Genomic DNA, 26,461 nt, shown 5'->3' with positions numbered 1-26,461 from the left:
TCATGCAGTAACTGCGATTTTTAATTTCCCAATTATACAAAACCCTCGGATGGAGGAATTAACACTTTGAGAACAGCTACGGGGTACCGCTAGTAACGTTATTTTACCAGTAACAGGGTTAGTACTGGGATCCATATTAACACTGCATGAACATACCTTGCTCCCTCTTAGCACAATGCAACAGTAGGTAAATGATTTCCAAAGGAAGCATTTCAGCTTCAGACACATAAAATTCATTTCAAACACTGTCCAAAAGAATTTTTCCTGGATAGAAAATAACTGCTCCTGTGACGCCATTAAGCTCTATTGATTATGTAATACATTTTTAAAAATTCTCTAAATAAGAGGGAGTGAACATGGAAAGAATTATTGATCCATCCATCCGGTCCAGCACCTTCACCTTAAAAAGATGAGTGGCATTTCAGCAGGTAAGCCCAGTATTGCCCACAGCCTCCAGCCACTCCACTTCCTCTGCTCTTCCCAGCTCTGAGGCTCCGCTGAATTTGGGTTGCCTACTCCACATCCCATAAACACAATTTAAAAAAAGCCTCTTCCCAATGCCCAGTTTAAATATTTGATTCTTTTTACTTTCAGCACAGACAACCATGCAAACTCCTGGACACAGCATGACGCTAACATTAGCGCAACCTCCTGGCAGCTTCTAGTGCCTCCGCAATGCAACTTCCACCAAAGCCATCATGCGAGAACCAAGTGTCTCTGTTTCACTCAACTGCTAGGAAAGGGCGGCAGGGCAGCGCATCAGACATTTGTCTGCTTGACGTGATTACATACAGGAGGTGTAGGATGGAAAACCATGCTGCCATGTCACAGATTTAAAGTTCAAAGTAATATCCGGAAGAAATAAAATGAATGGTATCCATATTTTATGTTGAACGTTTTGGTACTGAAATTTCTAATCAACATGAATGGGAGAGAGGTAGCCTGTTTTGAGGAGAGCTTGTTCTTTACGTTCGTCTGTCTTACTTCTGCCTGGAAGGAGCATCATGGAATGACCTCAGATTACTGTGTCGTTGTACCCTGCCACCCCACATGCATACACGTGTGATGTGCCAGAAAGAACTATAAAAGCTCAGAGGAAAACTGAAAAGTGTCTGCTGTGTTTGGTTGCTTGGACAAAATAGATTTGAGCAAGTTCAATTTACTCATTGTGTGGCATCACAGAGAAAGATCCTCACATGACTTAGATTTTCTTGGCTTCCCCTTGTGTAGCATTACTGAAACGCCTACCCATTGAAGCTCTCTGCTCCTCTGAAGGTTTACGTGAGGGGATAATCTACGTTTTAGAAATTATTTTTCCATTGGTATTTACCAACAGAATACATCACTGCACTTGATTTTTAATAGCAATAGACTATAACCTCTTTTATAAATACTTCAGGATTTGTGCACTTGCACAAGATTAGTTTAAGCTGTACGCACAAAAGAAATTTTAGAAGGCTTATCCTCTTTCATGCTTTCACCAAACAGTGTTATGTTGATGCAGGCTTCCTTCCTAATGCTGCTCCCTGCTGAAACGATTTACACCCAGGAAGGCAATCCATACCTGAAAGTTTATTCAGTACTTTCCACCAGTCTGATCTCCAAACAACCACTTCACTACTGGGATTTATGCAGCACAGCTAGAACTAGAACAAGAAAAACAGGCTCGACCAAGATGCACGGTGCTTACTATTCTTCATTCTTGTCAAAACGACTTGGGCAATTTTATAAGCCACTTCTCTCACATGGCACCAGCCTTATCTTTGACATAGCTTTTCTTCTGCAATGGCAAACACTACTAGTACTAAACACACTTCATATTAAAAAATCCCCAGTAAAAGGCATTTGTGTACACAGCTGCAATTCGGAAGCACTTTTAAGTTGTTTGTAGCTCACACATACGAACACTCTGTAAAAGTTAGGAAGAGCATTTTTCTGCAAATGCTGTCTTTCAGATCCAGATTTTTTGCTTTTGCTACTACTTTCTCTTAGTCTAGGCAGCGACCTAACAGTCTCCAAATCCGTGTTCCTAACCTAGCGCTACTGTAAAACTGTTCCCTTCTCTATTACTTCCTAGGGGACATTTTAGGAAGAGAATAAAAAGTTTGTTACCTCAATTTATCTTAATAGATCTAAAAATAGTTACTGATTCAAAGACACTGATACTGTAATGCTGAAAATCTACCCTGCAAAGAAGAGTTGACCAAACTCCCAACCCTCAGGAGACCTGATATTCTTCCTCTGCTGCATTAGCACAACAAGAACTGTGGTTGGGTCTTTGATATAGCTAAGGGGCAATCTGCACACAAAAGGGGAAGAAAAGAAACAACGTACAGCAGCAGTTCGGAAAGGCTATTAACTCAGTTGTGAACACCTACAGAAAAATCAGTTTTTGCAGGATTAGGTCCTAGTTCTTTACTAGGACCTGAAAACCAGACACTTAATCCACTAAGCCGTGCTGCAATCAGTGAGATCCCACATGTCAGGATAGGGCATGGAAAACTTCTGAACGGATTTATGCCATTTATGGAACATTTAGAGAGTTGGGCTAGGGGGGTTTCTCGCCTAAAGTCAACTAAGCAGACTTTCAGTGACGCTTAACAAAACATAAAACAAAAGTGGTATCAAAAAGCCCTCCAGCAGGCAAAAGGCCCAAATGAAAAATATGCTTCTGAAAGCTAGAAAATATATAGAATGGAATTGTAGTTGATACTTGTTAACACATCTAATCATCTGCAAACATTTGTTTAAAGATTATCTAGTCACTATAAAAGGGCTTAATCTGTATTGTGTATTTTAACCTTCATTACACAAGGAGATATAGCTAAAATATTGCTAAAAGACTATATGCATCAAAAAAATAAAAAATTAGTAAAATACATTTCTTCTTGCAAATTCATTCATCATATGCAATTTTAGGCCTATATCCACCACACAAATGATTATCTTTAGCTCTCTAAAAGAACTAATAGCAACTCCATAGTGAAACAAATCCAGTTGCTTGCAAATAGCTTCATTACTTAAAAGACCAAAAGCATCCTGCCACCATGTGATATGACTAGCTTTGATTTGTCCACTCATATAGCCTTCAGAAAAAAATTACTGACCTGCTTAGGGTTTTTTTGGGCTCAAACCGTATTTGAACACATTAACAATCAAAGTTAAACAATGCAAGTCTTGCAACAAAACACTGATCAACAATTTACTCTATTAATCATATTAACTCTAAGGAAACATACAGACATTTTATTTTGTATCTTACAAAAGGGAAATAAGTTAAACAACTATTCCATTTATAAGATAGAATGATTAAACGTGAAATTTCAGCACATTTGAGCATTTCCTACTGGTGAGGATGGAGTCAGCAAATAAACAGATTCTGAGAAAGTTAGAAGCCTCGGGATATTCCTGAGGAAAGACAGATCTCAGACAATTTTTGTCATCATCTGTTGAGCTTTAGTCATGTAATTTCTTCTGAATTGTTTGAACAGTTTCTGTACCTAACACAAACATAACTGAAAAACAATGAAATATGTTCACATAAGTGTTGCCAATGAACTATCTACTCGCAAAAGTAAGAAAAAAAAGTACATAAATGTTGTGCCCAAGTTGCATATCCAAAATTTTCTTCCATCTGTGCTGTATTTGTAAAATCCTCATTAGCATATTTGAGCAGAAACTCAGCCACAGAAACCCTCAATCTACGTCGGCAACCGCCCGTTTTCCACAGTACCAACCCAGATTACGATTGCATTGTGCCAGGGAAACGCACGGTGCTGGTTTCCACGCCGGAGTGCAAAGAGCCAGCAGTTGTGGCATCTTCCACCTTTGCATAGTTCTAGGCTCATTCTTAAACACTAAGAGGAGAAGAAGGAATAGCAAGATAGAGACTTTCATTGCTTTACATTCATCCTTGCAGTTGTGTCATCCTGCCATCACATACCTCTCAGAATATATGAAAATGTACACATCTTTAATTTCTACATGAGGCACTTATAGAAAACAGCATAATAGAGCTATAGCTAGGCACATTACAGACTGAACGAAGGCACGGAATAAAATTTTCAAAAGGTATGTGAAAGACTTAGATGCAAACTCCTATTAATTTTCATGGGAATTGTCTGGTCAAAAGCGTTCTGCATGATAACGGTCACGATAATCCTCTAGGCACGGTTGCTCATACCAAGAGATATTACAGTCTATTGTTAGGGGAGGAATATTAATGCAATTTGTAGCTACTTCTCAATCAGCAGTTTGTTACTCACTGCACGCTAGATTTGAAATCAACATCTTTCGGTAAGGCAAATGAAATATTGAAATGGAAGTTAACTTCTTGAGTAATATATTTGATTCATTGCAATGAAAATAATTTCATGATAAATGAAGTGAACTTTTGCAATTATAAAGCCACACTTTTTACGCAGTAAAACAACATGTTACATTAATGTACCTAAAGAAATAAGACTGAAGCTTCCATCATGAGTAATTATTAGATTTTTATTATGGCTTAATAAAAGAATATTGTTATACAAGCACTGAATATCCTATAATCCTAATTAAGGCTCTATTCACTAATGAAAGTATTTTTTACGCGTAAGCTTTAAAGCCAGGATGCAAAATGAACAGTATACTGAAATAAGCTATTGTTTGACTAAGTATTAACTATATACTGTTATTCAGTAAGATCTGAAGAGCTAATGTAATTTGCTATTGTTCAGTGATTTAACTAAAGAAAAAAAGGCAGCTCTCAGATTTTAACATGTTTCTGATTCCATTAATATTTGACACGAGGAAGGAGTGTGTAATTTAAGATATCTAAGCGAGCACCCTCTGTCAGGAGCACCCTTTTTCATAAGGCTGTGAACAATGGAAACCCTCTGAGCATCACCGCTGAGTGAGCACTTCCATTAATTTACTTTGACTTTTATTATTTCGGTGAGAAGACATTAAATATGTGGATTTTCTGACCTCACCATATCGACTGCTCACGACATTGAAAAAAAAATCAAAACCCCAGCAACAGCCCAATTTCTCTGATCCTAACGCCATCATAGAATCATTGGGGAAAACACAGCCCCTTCGGCAAGCAGCTGTAAGCAAGTATAGTCGTCGTCACGCGCAAAAGGGATACCCGTTGTAATGTCAGGAGCGAGGCCTCAGGAACAAGCAACAAAGGAAAGGACCCTTTTCAGACTGCAGTAACAATTAGCATCTGATACCATAGCACGTTTGGCAACAGCGAGGCTATCTGGCACTGCAGGAGACATTAAAAGATTTACAGGACTTGGTTTTATGTGCGTGGGAATACCAGATCAAAGCAGGGAGGGAGCTGCACAATTTGCACTTATTTGGAGTTCTGAAAATAAAGCCATTGTAGAAAAGGGAATCATTAAAAACTTTACTGGAGATGCAAAGGAGATACAGCTGATGGAAATCTCTACTCACCCATCACCGACAACTCTGCAGAACCACTGCTGTTCTCATTTTTGTAGGAGACGACACAAGTGTATGTCCCAGAATCGTCATCAGTCACATTAGAAATGAGTAAGTTACTGCCAGCCAGTAAAGAATACTTTCTGGACCTGAAACATTGATAACATATGTCCAGAGTATGTTAAGATGGTATCCCCCTCTCCTTCTAGAGAAAATACACATCATAAATTATCCATAACTAGTTATCAGCTGTGATTTTACTACTAACAACTTCACACTTCCATTTTAAATGCCAGCCTAAAAGTCCTTCATAAGAGATGATGCTCATGATCACATTCCACCCTCAGATTTGAGGCCGAGATGAACCGAATCACAAGGTAAGAGATACGCCCAGGCTCGTTACTATGCCCGAGGAAATCCAACGGCCTCCATGCCCGCACCCCGGACAGCACTCACAGCAGGCAGCACCTTCACTCGAGAGACCGAGCGTCACCCGAAGGATCGGCCGAGGAGGTACCTGACGGGGAGCACTTCGTCTCCGCGCAGCCACGTGAAGGTGGGATGGGGGTATCCGGAAACGCAGCACTCCAGGACGGCGTCCTTCCCCTCCACGGCCACCACGTTCGACGGTCGCTGAAGGAAAACCTGTTGCCTGTGCAAACCCGGATCTACGAGAGGCAAAGAGAGACAGTTGTTATCTAAAAATCAATCAAACAAGCAAGACCCTCGCGCTCTTTTTGTTGGATTTAGGGGATACAAAACTGCTGACCAATAACGCACCCAAGAGACTGCAGCTTTCCCAGATTCCTGCTGATGGGAAAAATATAAAATCATAGTAGAGAGACATAAAAAGTGTATCAAGTGACAATCTTGCAGAGCTGCTTATGGGCTGAACCCGAGGGAGCAATTGCAAGGCAGAACACCCACCATCTTTCTGGAAGGTGAGAAAGGAGTGTTTATATGCTGGTAGAAAAATTAGGTCTTGGAAAGCCACAGGAAAAGGTACAGTCATAGCAGGAAAAGACAAAGAGATATATATGTAAGGTTAAGAGAGGCACTGGATTAATGATACTGTTTTGTAGCTGGAAGAGGGAAGTTCATAAACATGAAAGGTGAGAGGGAAAAAAACCTCCAAGTAAGGTCAAGGAAAACAAAGAATATGAAGAATGAAATAGCTCAGAGAAATTAAATTGAAAAGGAATAGGGAGAGAGATGAATGCCCCAAATTCTCCGTTGCCTTCAAAGAGGGTCATCCTCTTTTGGCATTGCACATATTATAAAATAACATTAAGTAGTCTAATTAAGGACCATTTCGGTTGCAGGGAGCAGGATCTAGTTACGGCACGCTCGCAAGCTGCTTTCCCCCACAGATGGCAGGTGCCATCCAAGACACTCTCGTGCCTCCGACTCGCCTCCCCATCAGCTCCGTCACATCTTCCAGCCCACACAGGTACCTCGTAGAGGTATGGGTGGCTCTACGCACCTATACGTGGACAGTCCAGCTGAGTGCAGGGCGCCTACGCAGGAAAGGGCTAAAGCGCTCTGAGCTCCACGGCCACCATCCCCACCAAGGACGGGCGTGTGGCCCCCAAACGTTCAGGGACGATCTAGACTTCAGCGCCACCCGCTGCAGTAGAAACCCCAGCGAACAGAAATAAGGGAACGTGTGATACAGCAAGGAAATCAGTTGGTTTTGTTTGCTTTTTAATGAGCCTGTTCGTTCTCTAGTTAAAATTATTTTCCTTACTGCATACATCGACACTAATGTACTGGGCTACAGGCATTAAGCATTAATCCTTGTCTCCCGACACAAACATATACATGGCACACTATAAGTGAATATTCCTACCAAAATTCACAACTGCTTAAGACCTTCCAAGATCATTTCCACACTAATCAGCTCGTCTCCCACACGCAGAGACAAACTGCGCCTACCTAGGTGCATTTGTTGTAGCTTTGCAACAGCAGCATATTACAGCTTCTTACTGCAACTAGACATACACGCAATTTCCAGCCATCCGGTACTGCAACTTACGCAGAAGCTGTCACACAAAATTCAATGGCTAGTATTACCTAGGAAGTCATCTTAGCCGTTCATGGTGAGCTATATAATTTCTCTTAATACAAACTAGTACATCTATTATTACTTTAGTATATACAATTAAGTATAAGGTAGCTATCAAAGCAAAAAACCAAAGTATTTTTCCTTTTCCTAAAGTCAGCTGCCCAAAAATGAAAACAAATATGAAAAAGCAGAACGTATATCAACAAAAACCGTAAACAGCAGCAAAATCTTAATGGAGGAGTGACTCCTTCCCTTCAAAAGCACTCAGTTCTGAAATTGCAAAAGTCTCCTTTGATTAAAATAATGACCCTAGTCAGCGTGGAAGATGTGAGCAGCAATACCAAGCATAGCAATAAAAAACAGGCAAGATGATAGCAACGAGGATTAAATTTAGAGTTAGAAAAGGACACAATTGATCACTGAAGGCTTTAACAGAATCCACGGCTGAACGAGTTATTCCGACACATGGGGAATAAATGGGATTCCAGAGGTGGTACAGGCTGGGCATCAGACAAAGCCCCAAAACCCCCAAACATGCAAAAATAGTTTAATATGCATTTCTATTGTATACCTTGAAAAAAGCAGGATAACACCTCCTTGCTTTCAGAGTGATGTGAAATACTTTTTCATTGTATTGGCAGCTAGAAGCAGTGCTAATGAGATCGCTAGTCTCTCAACTCCTCCCATGAAACAGTTTTCGTTACAACGACCAAATATCTGAAGATCAAATTATTAACAAGAGCAAAGGAGAGCAATGGCATGCTATTCCATGCAAAAAGAAAAATATTTTTATTTTAGCTTTTTCTTCTCACCTGAAATTTGCCTGGTAAGATTTGGGATGCTCTTGAGAGGCATAGCTGAATGAAGAGCCCAATAAAAACAACGCCGCAGGTGTTAAGAGAGTCCAAGCCCCAAGGTAAACTAACAGGGCACCAACAGGAGAAACATCCTGCACATTGCAAAGAATGGAAGGAGAAAGTCACTGCCCAGCATCTGCCTGGGACTAAATTAATTTGGCCATAAGAACAGATGACTAAGGATGGACTAAAAGCTGGGCAAATATATATATATATATATATATTCTTTTTAATTATTTGAGGATACCTTTATTATCCTAAAATTTTAACCTGGAATTTAATTGAAATTAATCTTTAATTAAATTGGTAACTTCGTAGCATACATTAAACTTCTAGAAATAAACTGCAAAAGGGAAAACTGAAAGTGGCTGCACAGAAACGTGCCCCTGCCTGGGTCCAGGGTCACGTGGGCTCCCACGGCCACTGCCAGCGCCTCGCACCGTTCAAAACTCAAACACCAGCCTAAAAGAATACCTCCTGTTACTTTCTGAGAAGAAAGTGAAGAAGAGCTGCGGGTTCAAACCCCACAAATATCAGAACAGCCTCGTTGTTCAGGCAAGTCCCCAGGAAGGGCCGACGCTGGCAAGAAGGTGGCCAGCGGCATGGAGGGTTTCCACCGCCGTCAGGCAGAGTTGAGGGTAGTCGCTGTTCCCAGGAGAAGTCAGCAGGCCACAGAAATCACAACCTTAGTCTGTCCTTCCGTCCAGACAGTAATGGCTATAATCACTTTTACTACTAGAGGAGGTCGGACAGTGTAACTAAACACATTTTAAGCATCAAGAAGCAAGATCAGAGCTTTCCTGGTATGTAGCACTGATCCGGTCGCGAGCACTTAGAATCAATCTGCAATCAGACTATTAAAGTCGATAGCCTCTAACTTTCGTGCCATCTTACAGGAAAAAAGACCAAACAAACAAAAAACCCAGCAACCCCACCACTACCACCACCCACCCAGCTCCAGGGGCTGGCTCGGCGGCTCCTAGGAAGAGCAGCGTTAACTTACGCACGCAGCGCATCGGAGCTGAGTTGGTTGTATTCAGGGCCAACGCAATTCTGCGAGACACCCTATTGATTGCACAGCCTCACTGTTCTGCTGTTTTGTTTAGCAATAATAGATGAGCAACCAACGCAAAATATATATTTTTTTTAAAACTTACAAAAAATGCTTGCTATATTCAAACCTGCTCTGAAAACAGGTAGAAGAAAAAAGATGATGGAAGACTCATGCTCCACTAGTGAAAACCACAAGGTCTGGCCTACCCCAAGGCCACCGCGCTGGGCTGGCCATGCTGTTTCTCTCTGCAACGCTCAAGAAAAGTTGGACCCCCTCGAGCGCTCCCCGTCCCACCAAGTGGCCTGAGGGCACTGCCAGAGCCAGGACTCGAGGCCAGGGAAGCGTCGGGGTCAGGATGGGGGAGCAGGGACCAGTGACACCCTTTTCTCAGGGCACACATGCACCGTTTTCTTTCAAAGAACTGAAACCCGACTTCAACAGGACGGTCTCAAACGTTAAAGCAGGTCTTTGACCACAGGTCTGCAAAGGGCAGGTGGAAAGCCACCGAACTAGGGTGTCATACCAAAGGGGGTGCAGATGTATTTTAAAACTTGCATTCATCTTTGCACGCCACAGCCATAGCTTTTTATGCACAGTGATAACATGCAGCTGTGCTGGGGGCAGAACAAGATATTTGTGACGAACACGGTGACGTAGAGGCGTAGGGTCCTGGCCCGACGCAGAGGCCTCGAGCAGCGGGGACCCCCAGCGGACGAGCGGGGCTGCGCGACGGGACACCCCCACCATCGCGCTCCCTGCCGCGCGCCCGGCTCTGGCGCCCCGGGGAGCAGAGGAAGGGCGAGCGCTGCCCCAGGGAGGGCCGGAAACTAAGAAGCAAGTGCAGGCATGCAATAAAATAAAGACGTAATTGTAACTGCATTACTAGCATTACAACTTTTTCTGTAAATAAGTACTCTAACTGCACTGCTATATTCTATTTTCTGTGATAATTAGGTCTAGAGTAATGGTAATTCCTGAATTAGACTGTTAAGATTTTCATTATACTAACAATTCTCTTGGCTTGCTTTTTATAGATAAAAAAAAAAGCCAGGCGTTTCCTCTTTGCCCATAAATAAGATTTTGGGCATAATAAAAGGCTTAGAGCGCTACCGAACATCGCGGCTCCGCAGGGAGTCGGGTTAAGCATGCGCTAGGCAGAACAGCTAGATTAGGTCTTTCGCAGTCCTGTTTGGGGCTCATGTCCCCACCGGCCCTGCGCCAGAGACCCTGCTCAACTTGAGACATCCCTGTGCACACACAGGATGCAAAACAGACACAAAGGTAATTTCCAGGTCCAAAACAGAAGTGCTCTTTGGCAATACCAGCCCAGGCCAGCCCTGCTTCTGCAATGAAGCAGACATCCAGCAGAATTATTTCTTTAAATCATGTTTTTGGAATTAGCCTGAATAGTTTATTCAGATTCTTTTCTGGCATAGCAAAGAGGGATTCAGGAGCTAAGCAGCCTGCGTGGGGCCATATGAACTTTACTGTATTTCTTCAATTTCTTCTTCAAAAAAACCACACCCCCCACTATCAAATGACATTTTCACATTATTTGGAGAGGTGGGAAAGATGAGCAAGTAGATTCTCAGACCAAAGGAGCATTAAATCTTATTTCTTGTCTAACACAGGCCACAGAATTACACTCACCCCAAGCCCAATACCATCGGTTTGGATGAAGCACACTCTTCAGGAAGGCACGCAGTCTTGATTATAAAGATATCAAAGTTCTTGTTACGCCCTTCTCCACTTGATTAAAGAGCACTCGGTATATTCTCCCTGACAAGGCACTTGTACGCCATAATCAAGCCCACATAATCAACCAACAACGGATGAGCTTGAGCAAATGAGAAGGTATTAAGTGCAATCCTGGCTCCAGAGGCATTGATTCAGTTCAGCCATGACCTAATCTCTTAGGTATCAACTAAACTCACAGCTGCATGCCCCCTATCAATGGGCACAAGACAGGACATCTAGGACATCTTTTGGTCTTCAGTGTTGGTCCATAATCAACCAAACTGCAAAACGATGCATAAGGATCCACCTCTACGGACAAGCGGCCCCTGAAACACCTCTGCTTTTTAGGATCTCCAGTAAAGCACAGACACGGCCTTCAGAGGCAGATTTCCCACATGAAATACAAAGTTGCTCTTTCCCCTTGCAAAGCATTAATTAAATTACAGTTTAAGGAGGAACACATACCTAAAACCAATTACAATACAATGAGCTGCATGAACTTATTTTCCCTGAACAAAGCAAAACATCTCATTTCTTATCTAAGATTTTTCTTGAACACAATATCCAGTAATGAAGTTACCATGATACATCTACTTTCCAGGCTCCTTAAATTGATGACACGGTTAAAATTCAAAACTACAAATCAAATTTGCCTATGTGATTTGGATATTCCCCAATAACAGTGATTTCTGTGAATACCATGCTATTTGTAAAAAAAATTACATATTTTCACACGACCTTTTTAGGATAAGTCATTTTATCCCCTTTTTATAGGTAGCTATGGACTAATTGAGACATTGCGTGACACAGCTAAGGCCGTTACGTAGGTGATGGCAGGGAAAGGTCTTGAATTAATTTATTCCCATTTTTATGAGAAAGGCATAGCTTCCACTACATATTATTAGTAAAATAAACAGTCAATCATTGTTCTCTCAGCAAATCCTCAGATTTGCATCAATATACACTGATAAGAGTTGAGAACATATTTACTCTCATATCAAATTGGCCTTAAACAAGTGGAAGTCAAGAAGGTGCAAGTTTTTCTGCTTAAAGAAAACGTCATTGCAAGTTCCCTTGGATTCAGCACAGGAGATGCAGCACTTCAGCACTAAAGAGAAAAACGTTACTGCGGTATTTTAGCAACACTGTATATTAGAAAAAAAGGAAACGCTCACATAAAAAAATGTGCTGCATCCTATTGTATTGCCTTGTACTGTACTAAGCTACTTTGCGCTACAGTGGATTTGTAAATGTTGCTCAGTTGACAAAAAGACTCCTATATCATGCCCGTGAATTTTTTCTGAAAGTATTTGGATAATATTGTACTTGGCCAGGACAATTTTGTTTTTTATTGCAGCAGTTTTTATATTGCAAATTGCAGAACTCAGATGCCTTTAACGCGACACTGATGTGATGGAACATCTTTTAAGTGTTTGTAGTCACATTTCCAAATTCGATTAAAAGAGATAAAGATTTATACCAACTAGAACCCAATTTTGCTCTCTACTGCCAGTGAAGAAAGGCCAGCAGAGTTCGCCGACCTGATCTCACCATCATGCCTTGGAGCTGAACACTTAATCCCAATGAGAAAGCAAGGGTTATGCGTGAACAGTGTTAGAGAAATCTGTCATTAAAGTGATACTGATCTCTCAATATACAGAATGCATTAAAATGTATAACAGAATGTGGTCAACTCCTATGGGATTTGCTTCTCTCCCTCCACCACCCAGCCCCCTTGCTAGCAGTTTCCTGCTCCGTCCCTTCTGCACTCCCCTCCCGCCCCCAATAAATGCAAACCTGGCTCAGCAGAGCTATAGGATGCGACATGTCCAGGAGCACATAAGCAACAAGGAGGCAAAGACGGCAGCATTAGCACCGACATGCACCAGGGCATTAAGGCATTCTTCCTACCGGAGCAACTTCAAATCACATTAACTAAAGTGGGAGGAAAACTGTGCCAAGTCGCTGCTGGAACGCAGAGCTATACATCAGGGGTCCTACTTCCAGCTTTAATGATGACTTGTTATGTGGCATTCAGGTTCCCCAGCTGTAATGAAGACAGAATATTTACAGGCCTCTCACTTGTTCTTTGGGATCCTTAGATAAAAAGGATAACATAAAATCACTCTGGATGCAACTGCAGAAGTAGAGAAGGGACACACTTTTTTCCTCAAGACAAGAAGCAGCCTTTTCTCTGACCATTAAAGTTTTAGACACAAAAATGTAACAGACTGAGGAACTGCTCCACAGCTACATTATCCTACATCCTTAAAACGGAGAACAGAGCCAAGATGAGAAAGCAGTGATATACATTTCAATTCTTTCTTTCAGCTATATAGCAGAGCTTCGGCAAACATTATTCTAGACCTGCATTGTCCTTGAGATGCAAACCAAGACGCAGGCAAATAAGGGAGCTGTGGTTTCATCCCATTAGTAACCAAATCTAAAGAGCTGAAAAGAGATTTCTGATGTGACCCCACAAATACAACAAACTTAAATCAACCTTTAGAAATGAGCTGTAGCAGCCCTAGACTGATTCACAGCTTTTAATGGGTAAATGGGACTGTCTTTTAAATCACTCTCATGGCTATTCTCTAACCCTTCTCCAAACCTCCTGCAATATCCCTGAAAACGTGGTCTCCCAGTTAGACCCCTCGTGCCAGCAGATCCCACACAACCCCGGTCCAGGAGTGATGGAGCTCCTCTGCTACTACCCAGGCGCCACTTGCTTGTCCTCACAAGCATTTCAGTAGCCTTTGCCATAGCAGCACTTCACACTCAGGCTGCTCACCACTCAAGATGAACCTCAACAGCTTTTGTCATAGGAAACTGCTTTCTCCAGCCCTTGGGAGAAGGGCTGTTTTATGGCCTACGCTCTCTACAACCAGCCATATCAAAACTTTTTTTTTTTTTTTTTTTTTAAATAAATCAGTCCAGTTTCCAAAGCACTCATTCTCTATGGTGGGCCACATTCGTCAATACTTACTACCTCCCCTACCTCTTGATACTTGCAGATTTTTTTCAGCAGCAGTTTTGTTTTCTTTCCGCTCACGCACAGAGTTGCTAAACAGTATACTAGATTACGTAGGATCAAGAATACATGCCTGGCTCCTAGTGAGGACTCCCACTAAAGATATATCTGCTCAGTAATCATTTATATTTAGAGACTTAACGGCTATAAATTTGATCTATTATGTAGATGCCACATTGATTTTGCAATTTTCTAATTTCTTAGGCAAGAGGTATAGCAGAAATCCTTACAGAAGTCTACTGTAATACAAGTATCATCAAAAAATTACGTTGACATCTTCTGTTTTCATACAATGATACTGATCGATTTTAATTGCATTGGAGAGTCTGTTACGATGTCCTTCAAAGATAATAGCCTGATAAACCAGCAACTACTCAAGGAGGGTTGTAGGGTTGTTTTTTTTTTTTTTTGGGGGGGGGGGGGGGGAGGGGGCAGGGGGAAGGATGTTTTTAATATCAGGAGCTCCAATAAGTTTCCTCCAGTCCTCTGGAAACTTTCCAGTATTCAAAATTTATGGTCAATAATTAATGGTCCAGAGAATATCTCTGATCCTTCAAAACTCTAAGATATATTTTACTTAGATATGACGACCTTAAAAATCTTGTCTAAAATTAGATGTTTTGAGTCAATGTCAAGGTAGCACTGGGATAAAAAATAGATAATACTGTTTAAAATCCAATGCCATAAGTACAAGCACTTTTTTTTCTAAAATTAGTGTAGAATTTTTTGTACATTTCTGCCTTACAGCCATAACTATTGAAAGCTGTTCCACCACTTCAATCCTTTCAGAATAAATTCACAACATAATTATTTCAGTTATATTTTAAAAACACGTTGGTACTTTATTATCGACATCTTCCATGTCTGATTCCTTCAGCTCTCCACAAATTCTGGACTTTAATTCATAATTACTATTACCAGATTTTTTTCCCCAATATTTAGATCTTTCCTTAATTCCTTTGCAACCAAACTACTAGGGGTAAGACTAGGGTTTCAACCAAGACCGCCTTTTCCCTCAGTGTGCGATAGCAACATTGTGGGTATGTTAAATATATATACTTCATTTCCTTAATAGTCATTCAAATCATTCCACTTTAATTCTCACTGCCTGCTAACTTGACTCTTGCACAGGGGAATTCTCTTCTGTTTTAAAGAGAAAACTTCTGAAAACGTGGAGATTAGAGAGATGTGTATGTTTTGCTAGTAAACTGGGTCAATGGTCAAAGAAGAAAACAAAGTTTCATGCACTAAAAAGCTGCGAGTCCAAAAGAAGGCATGAATTATAAAAGGTGTAGGGACAACACAAAATTCTCAGCATTCACCGATTCCAGAAACCCAAGGATGAAGGGGGATAAGATTAATTCCATTCTGCCTCAAAAAGCAGAAATCTGGGACACAAGGGAGAATGGAGTGCTTGGTGCCCTGCTTTTCTTTAAGCAGCTTAATCCAGAACTTTTTAGATCCATTTACACTGCAAAAAAAAAAAAAAAACCACACACAGGGATTGCTCTAGCCATCCAGGAACCTTCCTTACCTGTCCTTCTTGAAAGTATCTAGCAATCTTCCCTACTCCTGGACAATCTTGCACGTTACTGCACAACTACTAGCCAAGCTGACTTGTAATCTGCAGCACTGGTATAGGATGGCTCTGAAGCTGGCACAGACGTACAGGAGAAGATATCAGACTGGTAAGGCTTGGTGAAGGGGCATTTATGCCGTTACCTCCTATGGGCAAGCGATTATCACAAAGACAAATGGATTTCTCTTAAATACAAGCAATCCCAAATGCAATATTTTCATTTTGCAGCTCTGTAACAAGGACTACTATCACCACCAAGACCAACTAGCTGCTGAACACAGGCCATAGGATTTTACCAAGCAATTCCTGCTTGGAAACCATATCACATGAATGAACTACAGTATGCTTTTTCTCCCTCCCCTCCAGAAAGAAATACAATCCTCATTTAAATGCATTTGATGGAAAAAACATCACATCCTTAAAAATACAGTTCCAATGGCCGTTACTTATGTTGTGTTTTTTTTTTTTTCCCCCTTTGCTTGCAAGAATACAACTTCAGGTTTCCAGTCATTAGTTTCTTTTACACCCTTGTCTTGCAGATTAAAGAGCCTTTTCCCCCAGGTAAGCTCTTGCAGACCACAGTAACGTGAGTTCTGTTAAAATCTCCTGGATAAAGCACACAAACTCCCCCGCGTTTACCAAAAGGCAGGCTTTGTACAAATAAATATTATAATTCTTTCCTGAACTATTACTAATTTATCAGTCTTCACTCCCTCAGCTCCTGCCGCTGGCTGGAAGCTTGCGCTCAGCTGTTACCTGCGCAGCAGAAATCCTCGCCAAAACAGCCTTGGCTCTGGCAGCGACTTTGCACACCTGGGTGCATCCCTTCACTCGTAACCAGTGCTACGGCACACCTGGTGCAAATAAGCTCAGCTTATCCCACGATCCACATCCATCCACAGAGGCAACCCATCTCTGTTAGTAAGTAGCACTCCACCACTTTGTGCATCTACAAACACCACAACTTTTAAAGAATGATCAGAATTAGGCCAAGAGATCCCTGCAGGAAATTAACACTGGAGAACACATCTAGGGAAGCAGTGAATTCTCAGAAATCTAACAAGTTCAGTATTTAAGTAGACTACATCTCTTGGAAATCTATTTTTGTTTAAAAAGATCTTGTAGTTAAGGTAAAGCAGTGACTTGGACAACTACCAGCTGTGAGAGAACGTACACCAGCGCAGAGAGACCTTCACTCAGTAGAGAAGTAGAAGACGACTTTAAGCTGTCTTTGCACCTGATACAACCTCAACGTGCTGCACGAGAAAGTGATGGCAGAGCTTCCACAGAGGCTTAGGCCTGGGCTGATCTTCCTCCCAAATATATTTCATCACAAAATTTGTATCAAACGGCCCTCCTCGCTCTTCCCATACAGACCCTTAGCAAACACGATGCCCTCAGAAAAGCAACCTACTGTGTTTAGATCACTCTTCAAAAATGAACAACTGTTGTTTTCATTGAAGCAAAGTAGTAACTCAGAAATTCTGTCCATACTATGATAGTGCATTTAAAAAGGCTAAAACTGTAGTTCCTCATCTTTTAAGGGATCGAGTCGCTTAAGCATCAAAGCCTCAGCTCATGAAGCAAATTTCGTGAGCTATTAAACACGAGCATCAACTTTCCCTTCCTAACTCTTTCTCACCACCTCATGGGGTCCGCCTCTATTCATCCCGTCTTGTTGGGACTGTTGTCTCCTCAGAGGTACAAGTGTGAGGGAAGAACTGCATCACACAACAGCTACTTAACTATTTGCATTAAATATGAAGAAACTGCATGACATTGTTATCTCGCATTGCGACTCAGCCGGCAAGCTCAGAGAGACAAAAAGAATCACCACAACAGGCAATAGCACAGTGGCCGATTATTTTGATGGCTAACGATAACGCAAGATTTATATTTCTAAACAGAGAACATATAGCATTTAGACACTGAACTCAACCTTTTAAAATCCCATTTGTGTTTCTGAAGTACACAGATGTCCCAAAAACTTACTAATTAGTTTACAGAAGCAATGAATTTGGTTAACAATTCTGCAGTACTGAGCAATGTAAAGTCTGAGGTGTTTTTATACAGTAATGTTATTCCTCAGATAACTAGGAGAGGGTGTGCATATTACTTGAATGTGCTTTTTTTTCCATGTTTTCAGTATCTACTGCAATTTTTCAGTTGAGATTAAGTTTCTGGACCCCAAAGATAACAAAGGCATTTCAATGAGAAAGGTGAGAAAATGGGCACTCAAAACAAACTTTCTCTGAAAAGCTGTGATGGCTGCTCAGAAAACTGAGAAACAGATGAAACCTCATGGAGAGTTTTTTGATCAGGTTTGTCAGGAATTTTTATACTAGTTCCTCTTCAAAATCTGTTCTCGTATGGCGCGCACAGTCCTACGGGCAGATGGTTTCTGACAGAGGGTTTAGGAGGCTGAGCTGTTTGTAGCACCGAGAAAGAAGTGTTAGAAAAACGGCTCTTGGATGGGACTCCTCTTGCAACTCTGCTGCGGCAAGAGCTATGGAACTGAGATATACACGAGACGCACAGATAAACTTGGGTTTGTTCCCTCCGTGTGCCACGGCATCGCTCCCCCAGGGCACAGCGCCTACCTAGCACGCCAAATGCCGATTAACATCCCGGGGGCAGAACCTGGCCCTTCCCGAGCCACCCCGGGCAGTTCCCGCTTCCAAATCGATCAAGCTGTACGCAGAGGAGATGCTTGCAAGCGGTCAGCAGAAGTTGTTGCTGGTCCTCACCCAACCCTGCTGAAGATGCCACTGCAAGGGCCTCAGGCAACAGAGATGCCTGCCGCAATACAGAAGGACCAAGCATCCTGTTCAAGACACCCAATTCTCCAGCAAGCATTACCCAATACCAACATCCCAATTAGTTTAAAAAAATAAATAAAACACTGTCCCTTGCAAGTCTGTGCACCACAGTTTAGGCTACCACTACTGAATGATTTTCCATAAAGGTTCTCGTGTAGAGTGGTAAGGGATAACCACAGTATATGGATCCACAGTTTGTATATACCCCATGGTAACCGCCTGTCTCATCAAAAATGAGATTCATTTCTGCAGAAGAACATCCTTCCCCGGGTCAAGACTCTCTAGATCAAAAAGGTGGGAGGGACCTGTCGCTTTCTTCTGAAAGTCAACAGCAGAGTACAGCTGCAGCTGCCTTGCCAAATTTTTTTTTTTTTTTTTTGAAAAGATAACTGCTGGCTTGCGAACATAAGCATATTGGCTTGTGGCCTCATTTGAGCAGTCATTCATCAGTTGTCACTTCTCCCACTGATCACAACATCAGGGAAGCTTGCGTTGCCACAGAAGTATTCCAGATAAGATGCAACACAGGGATAACAGTTACTGAACTTGTCATAGAGGTACATGAAGGAAACCAGATGATCTGCTCCTAAGATAAACACGTCTTCTATATCGTCTAGGTACAAGGGTTTGACAGTGTGATTACTTAGCAATACTTACCCAAGACAGCGGGCTATCTTTGGGCCTGTAACTATGTCCAAGCGCTGAATACTGAAGGTAGAGCATTGCTGAAGAAAGGAGGCAGGGGGGCACGTGGTGATGCACATTTGCACCTTAGCCCACTAATACTCTGCCTTCAAACTGAAGGCAGAACTGGAAGTCGTCCACTTCTGACATTTCTGCTTTGGCATGAACAGCCAATTCCTACACTGATGACCTACTCCAGGTACTCATTAGCACTGGTCGAACAAATGGAAGGGCTGTTTTTGGATCAATTAAAACTATTTACAAGTTTATATTAAATTCATTGTTCTAGGATTTAAAACAAGTTTTAAAAACTTCCAGAGTAGTAAAAGCATTTATATTAACACTCTTTTCATAGTAAATTTGTGCATCTTTAATTGTAAGTCAGAAATTAAAAACAAAAAACCAACATATCACACACAAACATGGAGTTTTTTTCCTGGGGAAAAGTGTTTGTTTCCTGATAGACTTGTGTTTTTCAGTATAACTGGTGACTAAAGAAACCAATTGCTCACCCATAGCTCAAATGCTCAAAATAACACTAAGAAAATACTTTGGCTTTGAAATAGTAATAGTTTAAAAAAAAAAAAAAGGCTTTGACTTGGAAGTATTTAATACATTTCTGCAGAAAGAAATTTCTTGGCAGCATCCTCATGCATTTGATAATGCAAAAAACAGACTTCAGATATGAAAAACAATAATTGCAATGTTTCTATTCCTGGTCAAATGAGTATATTTTTAAATAAAAAAAATAGATGAATACAGTCTCTTGTCAGTCAGCGTGTCTCAGGAACACTACCAGTAAGGTGTCTCTGAAAGCAAGGAGTCAGCTTATAGTAACAGAAAGGAAAGCATACGGAAAGAACAAAGAACAGATTCTCAGATTCAAAGTACATTTGCTAACAGTTTTTGTTTGTTTGTTTAGAAACACTATACTGGACAGCCAATTCAATCAATTTTCAATTTTTTGTGCTCATACTCTTTTTTGATAATCTAGATGCGTACATGAAAGAATTTATACAATGTGGTGATCAAAAGGAGCACTGTGACTCTAAAACAAACCATCCGCTTTTAATTAAGATAATTGAAGACTGTAGCCAGTAGACACAAAATGGCTAGAAAATATAGAAAGCTAGAAAAGATATTGTAATCTTGGTAGCCTTATATGGAAGCAGCTACCTGCCAGTGAATGTTGAAATTGCTAAAAACAACTATATAAAACTTCTTTTAGTGCTTAAGCTAAAAATTTCCTGCCCAGTGTCCTGCCCTATCTGCTAGGCATGTTATTGCATCTACAAAGTATTTCACTTTGCTAAAGGCAGTTTTGAAGGCTTATCATTCATTAGTTTATATGCTGAGTTAAACTACAGATTTTGTGCTGGTAAAGCGATTTTTCATGGTTTTTTTTTTTAATTCAGGAAGGCACTAATCACTTCAACTATTCTTTTTCTTCCCCCGCCTCTAACTTGCATAATGCTGTATGAAGACTTCTTCTATCAAGAGCAGAGACATCTCCAGACCCACCATCACGTCAAATCAAACCACTAACCCTTCAACCAAAGAAGCAAAACTAGCATTTATGTTTCTCCCTCATTATTTTCCTACATTCTGTTTGGAAGGTGTAGAGAAGATTAGAAAATTAGCCAGGACCATGGCCAATTTTGCAAGATACCATTTATTACTAGATATTCCAATACTTCAATATTCTCCAGCAGGTGAAACAGGAGCTCCTGGATGGACTTCTTGGTATTTGTTGCATGGGCTGCACACATAGAAGCAGGAAACCCTACTTTGGGATATGAGAATTTAACTTTGGCTATTCCTATTGTGCAAATCTTGACAGTTCTGCTAAATGTTCAAATAGGTCACAACCGCTGCAACAGCAACATTTTAAAAACACAGAAAAGCACGATATATTACCTAAGGCTTTTCTTTTGGTGCCTCTTCCTTTGAGTAGGATTTAAGGGATATTTTCATTTTCTTACTAACAAGGGGAAGACGACCAACAACAATATTCTGCCTTCACTAGTTGTGGAAGAGGATAATTGCAACCCAAAACGGATTTCTGCCAACACATGAAAAGAGGAGAGGCAAACTTAATAGCAAGGTATCAGATAGTGCTGAACCGAAGGGTGCACATGAGATCAAAATTCCCAAGAGGCTCAATAAGATCTCGACGTGTTTCAGGAGCGCCATTCATTTCTTGTAATAGCTATGTCTGCTCACATTTGCCTGAAATGAGGCCTTTACTACTTGCCCTAAGCCAAAGCGTGACTGACTCCACTAGTTCCTTGTGATATATTTTCCATGTTACTCGCACCAATGTTTCCCTGGTATAAAATTTTAATGTGCTGAGCAGGGAAATGAATTCCCTTCCCTCCTATGGACAACCTAACAGAGGCTATTTAGCAAGAATGTTAATGACCAAAACTGGAAAAAGGGAGGCACCTATCTGTCTATGACACATCAGAAATGTGGATGAATGGCCAAGCAGTAATTCTCTGAGAAGCTGAGGAGGCTGAGAGAAGTCCTCTAGATCTCAAAATTTAAAGTTTTGTGATATTCTTAATTTTCATTAAAACAACTGAATTCCTCTCCCCCACACCCTCTCAGTGGACCTTAAATTGCCATTAACTGTCCAGTGGCAGGAAAGTTCAGGTGCTTCTACAAGCAGAAGAAACAACTCATGGCTCTAAGGCTCCTAGAAGCCCCTGGAACACCAGCTCTCTAGCAGGCCACCCCAAAAAGAAATGAAGAACAGCTCCGTACCATGGAGGTCTGGCTCAAACCTGGTTGCCAAGACAACAGGAAAAAAACAACACTTAGCAGGGTGCAGGAACTCTGGGTGACAGTCTTCTGCTGCTGCCAGTGATAGCTGTTGTTTTGCTTTACAGCTCCAAAAAAGGATATCTACTGCAGCAGAAACTGAGGACTTGGATTTTTAACTCTGTGTTTACAGGTTTGGGGGTTTTATGCAAGTTTATTTTTGCTTTTCAGGTATCAAGTCCCAAATACAGAAGGTTTAATCTCCCAAATCCACTGCCAGAAATCCCAGAGCTATAGACCACCCCTAGAAGGGAAGATCAAGTAGTCTCATCTAGTTCCACATGGGCAAGTGCATGGACACTTCCTCAAGAGCGATCCTAGCCATACCGATTTCCATAGCATCTAGACTTCATCTGCAAAGTCTGGGAATCCTGCTCAGTTATCTCTCCCTTAGTGAAAAAGTCATGCACACCAACAGCTTTTGATTAGAAAAGCATATCCAAACAAACCCTAGAAGCATAGTAGCTGACAGCATCCCTGGCCCATTTAATTAGTGGCTGCATATTAGCATGCAGAATTACAAAGGAAGGGGATTTGGCAGGAATACCTCCTTCAGACCACTCTTTCGATGCTCAGTTCTTGATAATATTTCTAGAAACACACTGCAGTGGTAATTGTTTACTTAGCTGGCAAGTTTATTAAGAGGGGGAAGCAAGATGCTCATTTGGCCATGGACTGCTATGGTTAAACTGTGTCAGGTCCCCAACTGTGGTCTTAGAAGCTTGGCAGATCACGCCAGACACTGAAGTATCCAAGCAGCCTAACTCTGAGCATGTAAATTCAGCAGCTAGTCTCAGATTAACTAGTCAATGGAGCGAGAGGAACACTTCCAGAGAGTACTTTGGGACAGTAATTTGGGGCCTATTCCCACTGTGAGATAGGAAGTACCCATCTCTCACCATTGACTATATAAAATGAACAGCTTCACGTATTTCTAAATTAAATACTTGAAGTTAGGCAGCGTGAATACTTTCCTATGGCGTCAGCTCCTCACCTTTGCATCCAACTGCTTCTAAAGGTCTCCAGGCTCTTCAACATTAAGAAAAACTTAGAAGCTTGTAGAAATAACTGGAAAGAAAGTGGGATACATCAGCCTAGCTGCCCCAGGAGGAGTGACTGCTGTATCAAAGAGCAAAAGAACGTGACCAGACAACAGAAAGTGGCAGTGTAAGAGGGCGTGCTTCTTACCTGCCAAAACCCTGACTTCTGCGTCATTTCCGATTCTTGAACTCGCTGGATTTTTTGCCAGGCATCTATAGATTCCACTGTCCCCCGGCTGAATTCTGCTAATCTGTAAAGCTCCAGAGGGCAGGACAGCAACCCGCGCGTCAGCTGGGCTCAGGAACAAGTCCTCCTCGTTTCTCTGCCAGTGTACCATGGGCATGGGCTCTCCAACAACTTCACACTTCAATAAAACCATGTCTCCTGCAAAAGCCGTGACAGATTCCGTCTGGGAAAGAAACCTCAGCGGTCCTGAAAGCACAAGGAAAAGGAGCAATTACACAGCTGCTGAAAATAGAAGTCACATGCTGTTTCCATGCTGATTTGGATTTGGTTAACAATCCAAACTTAAACGTGATATTCTGAAAACTACTTTGAGATTGCAATAATGGCTAGGTGACTAACACGTTCCTCTGCAAATTACGCTCATTAACAGGAAAGAAAAGATAACAAAAGATGTGTTATCAACATAAAAAGCAACAAATTGCAACCTGATACTTACAGATCTATTCAACAACTTTCACAAAGTACAAATATGCTGGAATGCAATATAAACTATGCAGAGCAGGATGACATTCAAAGGACAGCATAACTAACCTTATGTAAGATTAAGAAAGTGTTAGTCACATCTTTCTGTTTAATGGAATCTTTTTGCTAAACTGCACATCAAACTGTTCAAGTGACACATGCTCCAGAAAGATATCGTCCTCTGTACAGAAGAAATAAGTAACCTCACTGGTACAGCATGAGAGATAGGAAAATTTGAGCGTAGCTGGTAGCAGAGCCTAGGAAGGCTACAAGACACTTGCTGTTAAAGATGATTCTTGCAATTTATCTTTTCCAGATACACAGCTGCGTTGGTTGTGCCTGTTTTTCCCTAATGAGGAAAGCTAAAGTCCTGGGCGAGACACAAGTATTTCACTTTCCTTTGAAATTTCATTCAAATTTGGCAAGCTTAAAACTAAAATGAGCAAATTGCTACTTGAAACTCTGCAGACGTAAGATGCTGTGGAAAAGCGTAGAAATTTGTCTTCAGTGGACCACAGCTCAATCCCTGCATCATCCACGCTCCTTGCTAGGTTACCAGCTTTCCTTCGCTGTTACCTCCTGTACCGCAGCAGAAGTGCTCCGGCACACAGCGCTGGAGGACTTAAATGCTGACAAGCGGTAGGATATTATTACAAGTGCATATGTACAAGACTATTTCTCCTTCCCTCCAAATAAGAGGGCAAATAGTATTAAAAAGTCTCTGTTTAACAAATAAATAATAAAAATAAAAAAGTTACTTGGGGTCACATAACCAAACACTTCAAACAGGAAGTGGCAGATGTCTGTTTTCCCATGAAACACGCTTATGACTCATAAGTGCAGAACACCTGAGTTAAGTGTTTAATTGCATAACCCCAAAATGCCCCAGGACAGCAAAACCTGAAGGCCAAGTCTTTCACATGCTACAGAAGTAAGAAACTTACAAGAATAGGATATAGCCTGCAAAATTCAAAGTGCAAATCAGAGATGATGTCCAAATCATGGACTTGATGAACGGAAAGGCTTTTTTTTTTTCTTTCCAAATAAGGCAAGAAAACTAGGGAGAGAGGAAGACTTGCAATGAAAGAAAGCGCAACAAATGAGCCCTCCTTCCAGCCAAGCATGAGAAGGCGGAATCAAAAAAGATATGTTGAAGCAACTGCTTGGATCAGGGATGTGGTACAGATAATGGGAACATGTTTTGGTGAACTGCTCTGGCTCCAGTTCTGTTTCTACAGCTAGAAACCTCAGTAGCTGCTAGCCTGGCTGGGCACTTCTTGCCTGTCTGGTGGCACACCACGTTCTCAGGCTGGTGGTTGAAGCCAGAGGAAAGCAGGCACAAATATATCTCGAAACTTTGAAAGAGCAGAAAACTTAAGACAATAGAAACAGCTAAAGAGCATACAGAAAACAAGTGACAGTATAGTATAGCGAGTAAAGGCTTTCAAAAGCATTTGTCAGTAGAGATGCTATTAAGAAATTGAGGAAACAAAGAATAAAAATCCTAATGTCTAGACATTACAATGCCACCCAGACATCCAGCAAAAGCAATTTACAGGGAAACAGTCACATAACAAAAACAGATTTGAGTGGGAGCCTCAGGTTCATTTCCTGCTTAAAGCACCCATTCTCTTTTGTGACTTCAGCCACTCCTCCGTTGCCTCCGTTCTCCTCGAGCCCAATGCTCTTCCCTCGGAGAGCCTGCGAGGATGGGAGGCATCAACGGGGGCGACACGCTCGCAGGAGCTGCGGCGAGCGCTATCCGAAGTTCTGTAGCAAGACAGGAACCGGCTCCATGAAAGCTTCCTCATGGCATTTTCATGTGCAAAAACACACCCATCGCTGCCAGGCCCTGGCATTTTGTCACTGCCACGTAACAGCTATGCATATTAGCAAAGTGCTCGGTTCAAGGGAAGAAAAGGCAGCAGGAGCTTGGCTTGGCGACTGGGCAGCTCCTGCTCCCTGCAAGCCTGCACCAAGGCACCTGCCCAGCACGCTCCCCCTTCGAGCCAGGATGCTGCTCCCATATAGGGAGCTCCCTAAGCTATAAAATAAAAGCATCCAACTCTTTCAGCTTCGTAAGTAAAAAAAATTGAAGATAAAAGCAATGAGGGAAAGCTGTTAAGAACTGCAGCTCCATACATTGATGAAAATCCTTCTGGGAGGAAAGACAGCCGAGTCTAACAACACTGCAAGAACTAGGACTAAAAAAGTTAGCACACACATTTTTTTTCCCCTCAGAAATCCATGCAATAATCCCAACAGCTACTTTCTTAGGGAAATAAAATAATGACAGTATTAGTTCTCACACAGACCTATTCCCAGTACAGGACACATGACATACCATTATTTATCGATCAGGCAACCTCTCATGCCACTGCTAACTTGACCCAGCACATGCTCTTCCCCCTCTTGGTACAATGAATTTGTCAATGCTGTATCCCCGTGCTACCAAACTGTGGCCTTAAAAATCTTTCAAGAGAACACAGAGTTCTTGAGATTTTTCATGTTAATAACTCAATCTGAAAATTCAGCTGCCTTCGTTCACCGAGCTATACAGAGCACAGAGACCATAAAACCTTTTTTCTCTTTAAAACTCAAAAAAACGCGTATAACGAAATTTACAGCTT

The 26,461-nt window shown here is 41.5% G+C and overlaps 1 protein-coding gene across 3 annotated transcripts in view; it reads right to left on the bottom strand.

Moving 5' to 3' along the window:
- Window positions 1-26,461, bottom strand: part of LOC104138483 (netrin receptor DCC) — a 608,580-nt gene that overhangs the window by 299,479 nt on the left and 282,640 nt on the right. For all 3 annotated transcript variants that reach the window (XM_009666101.2, XM_068925912.1, XM_068925913.1), the window contains exons 3-5: window positions 23,271-23,555; window positions 5,951-6,101; window positions 5,446-5,582 (exon numbers count right to left, since the gene is read on the bottom strand). In XM_009666101.2, coding sequence (XP_009664396.2) covers window positions 5,446-5,582; window positions 5,951-6,101; window positions 23,271-23,555 — 573 coding nt within the window. The remainder of the gene's footprint in view (window positions 1-5,445; window positions 5,583-5,950; window positions 6,102-23,270; window positions 23,556-26,461) is intronic.

The sequence above is a fragment of the Struthio camelus genome, chromosome W (assembly GCF_040807025.1).
Source record: "Struthio camelus isolate bStrCam1 chromosome W, bStrCam1.hap1, whole genome shotgun sequence".
Lineage (NCBI taxonomy): Eukaryota > Metazoa > Chordata > Aves > Struthioniformes > Struthionidae > Struthio > Struthio camelus.
This window is presented reverse-complemented; position numbering and strand designations above follow the sequence as displayed.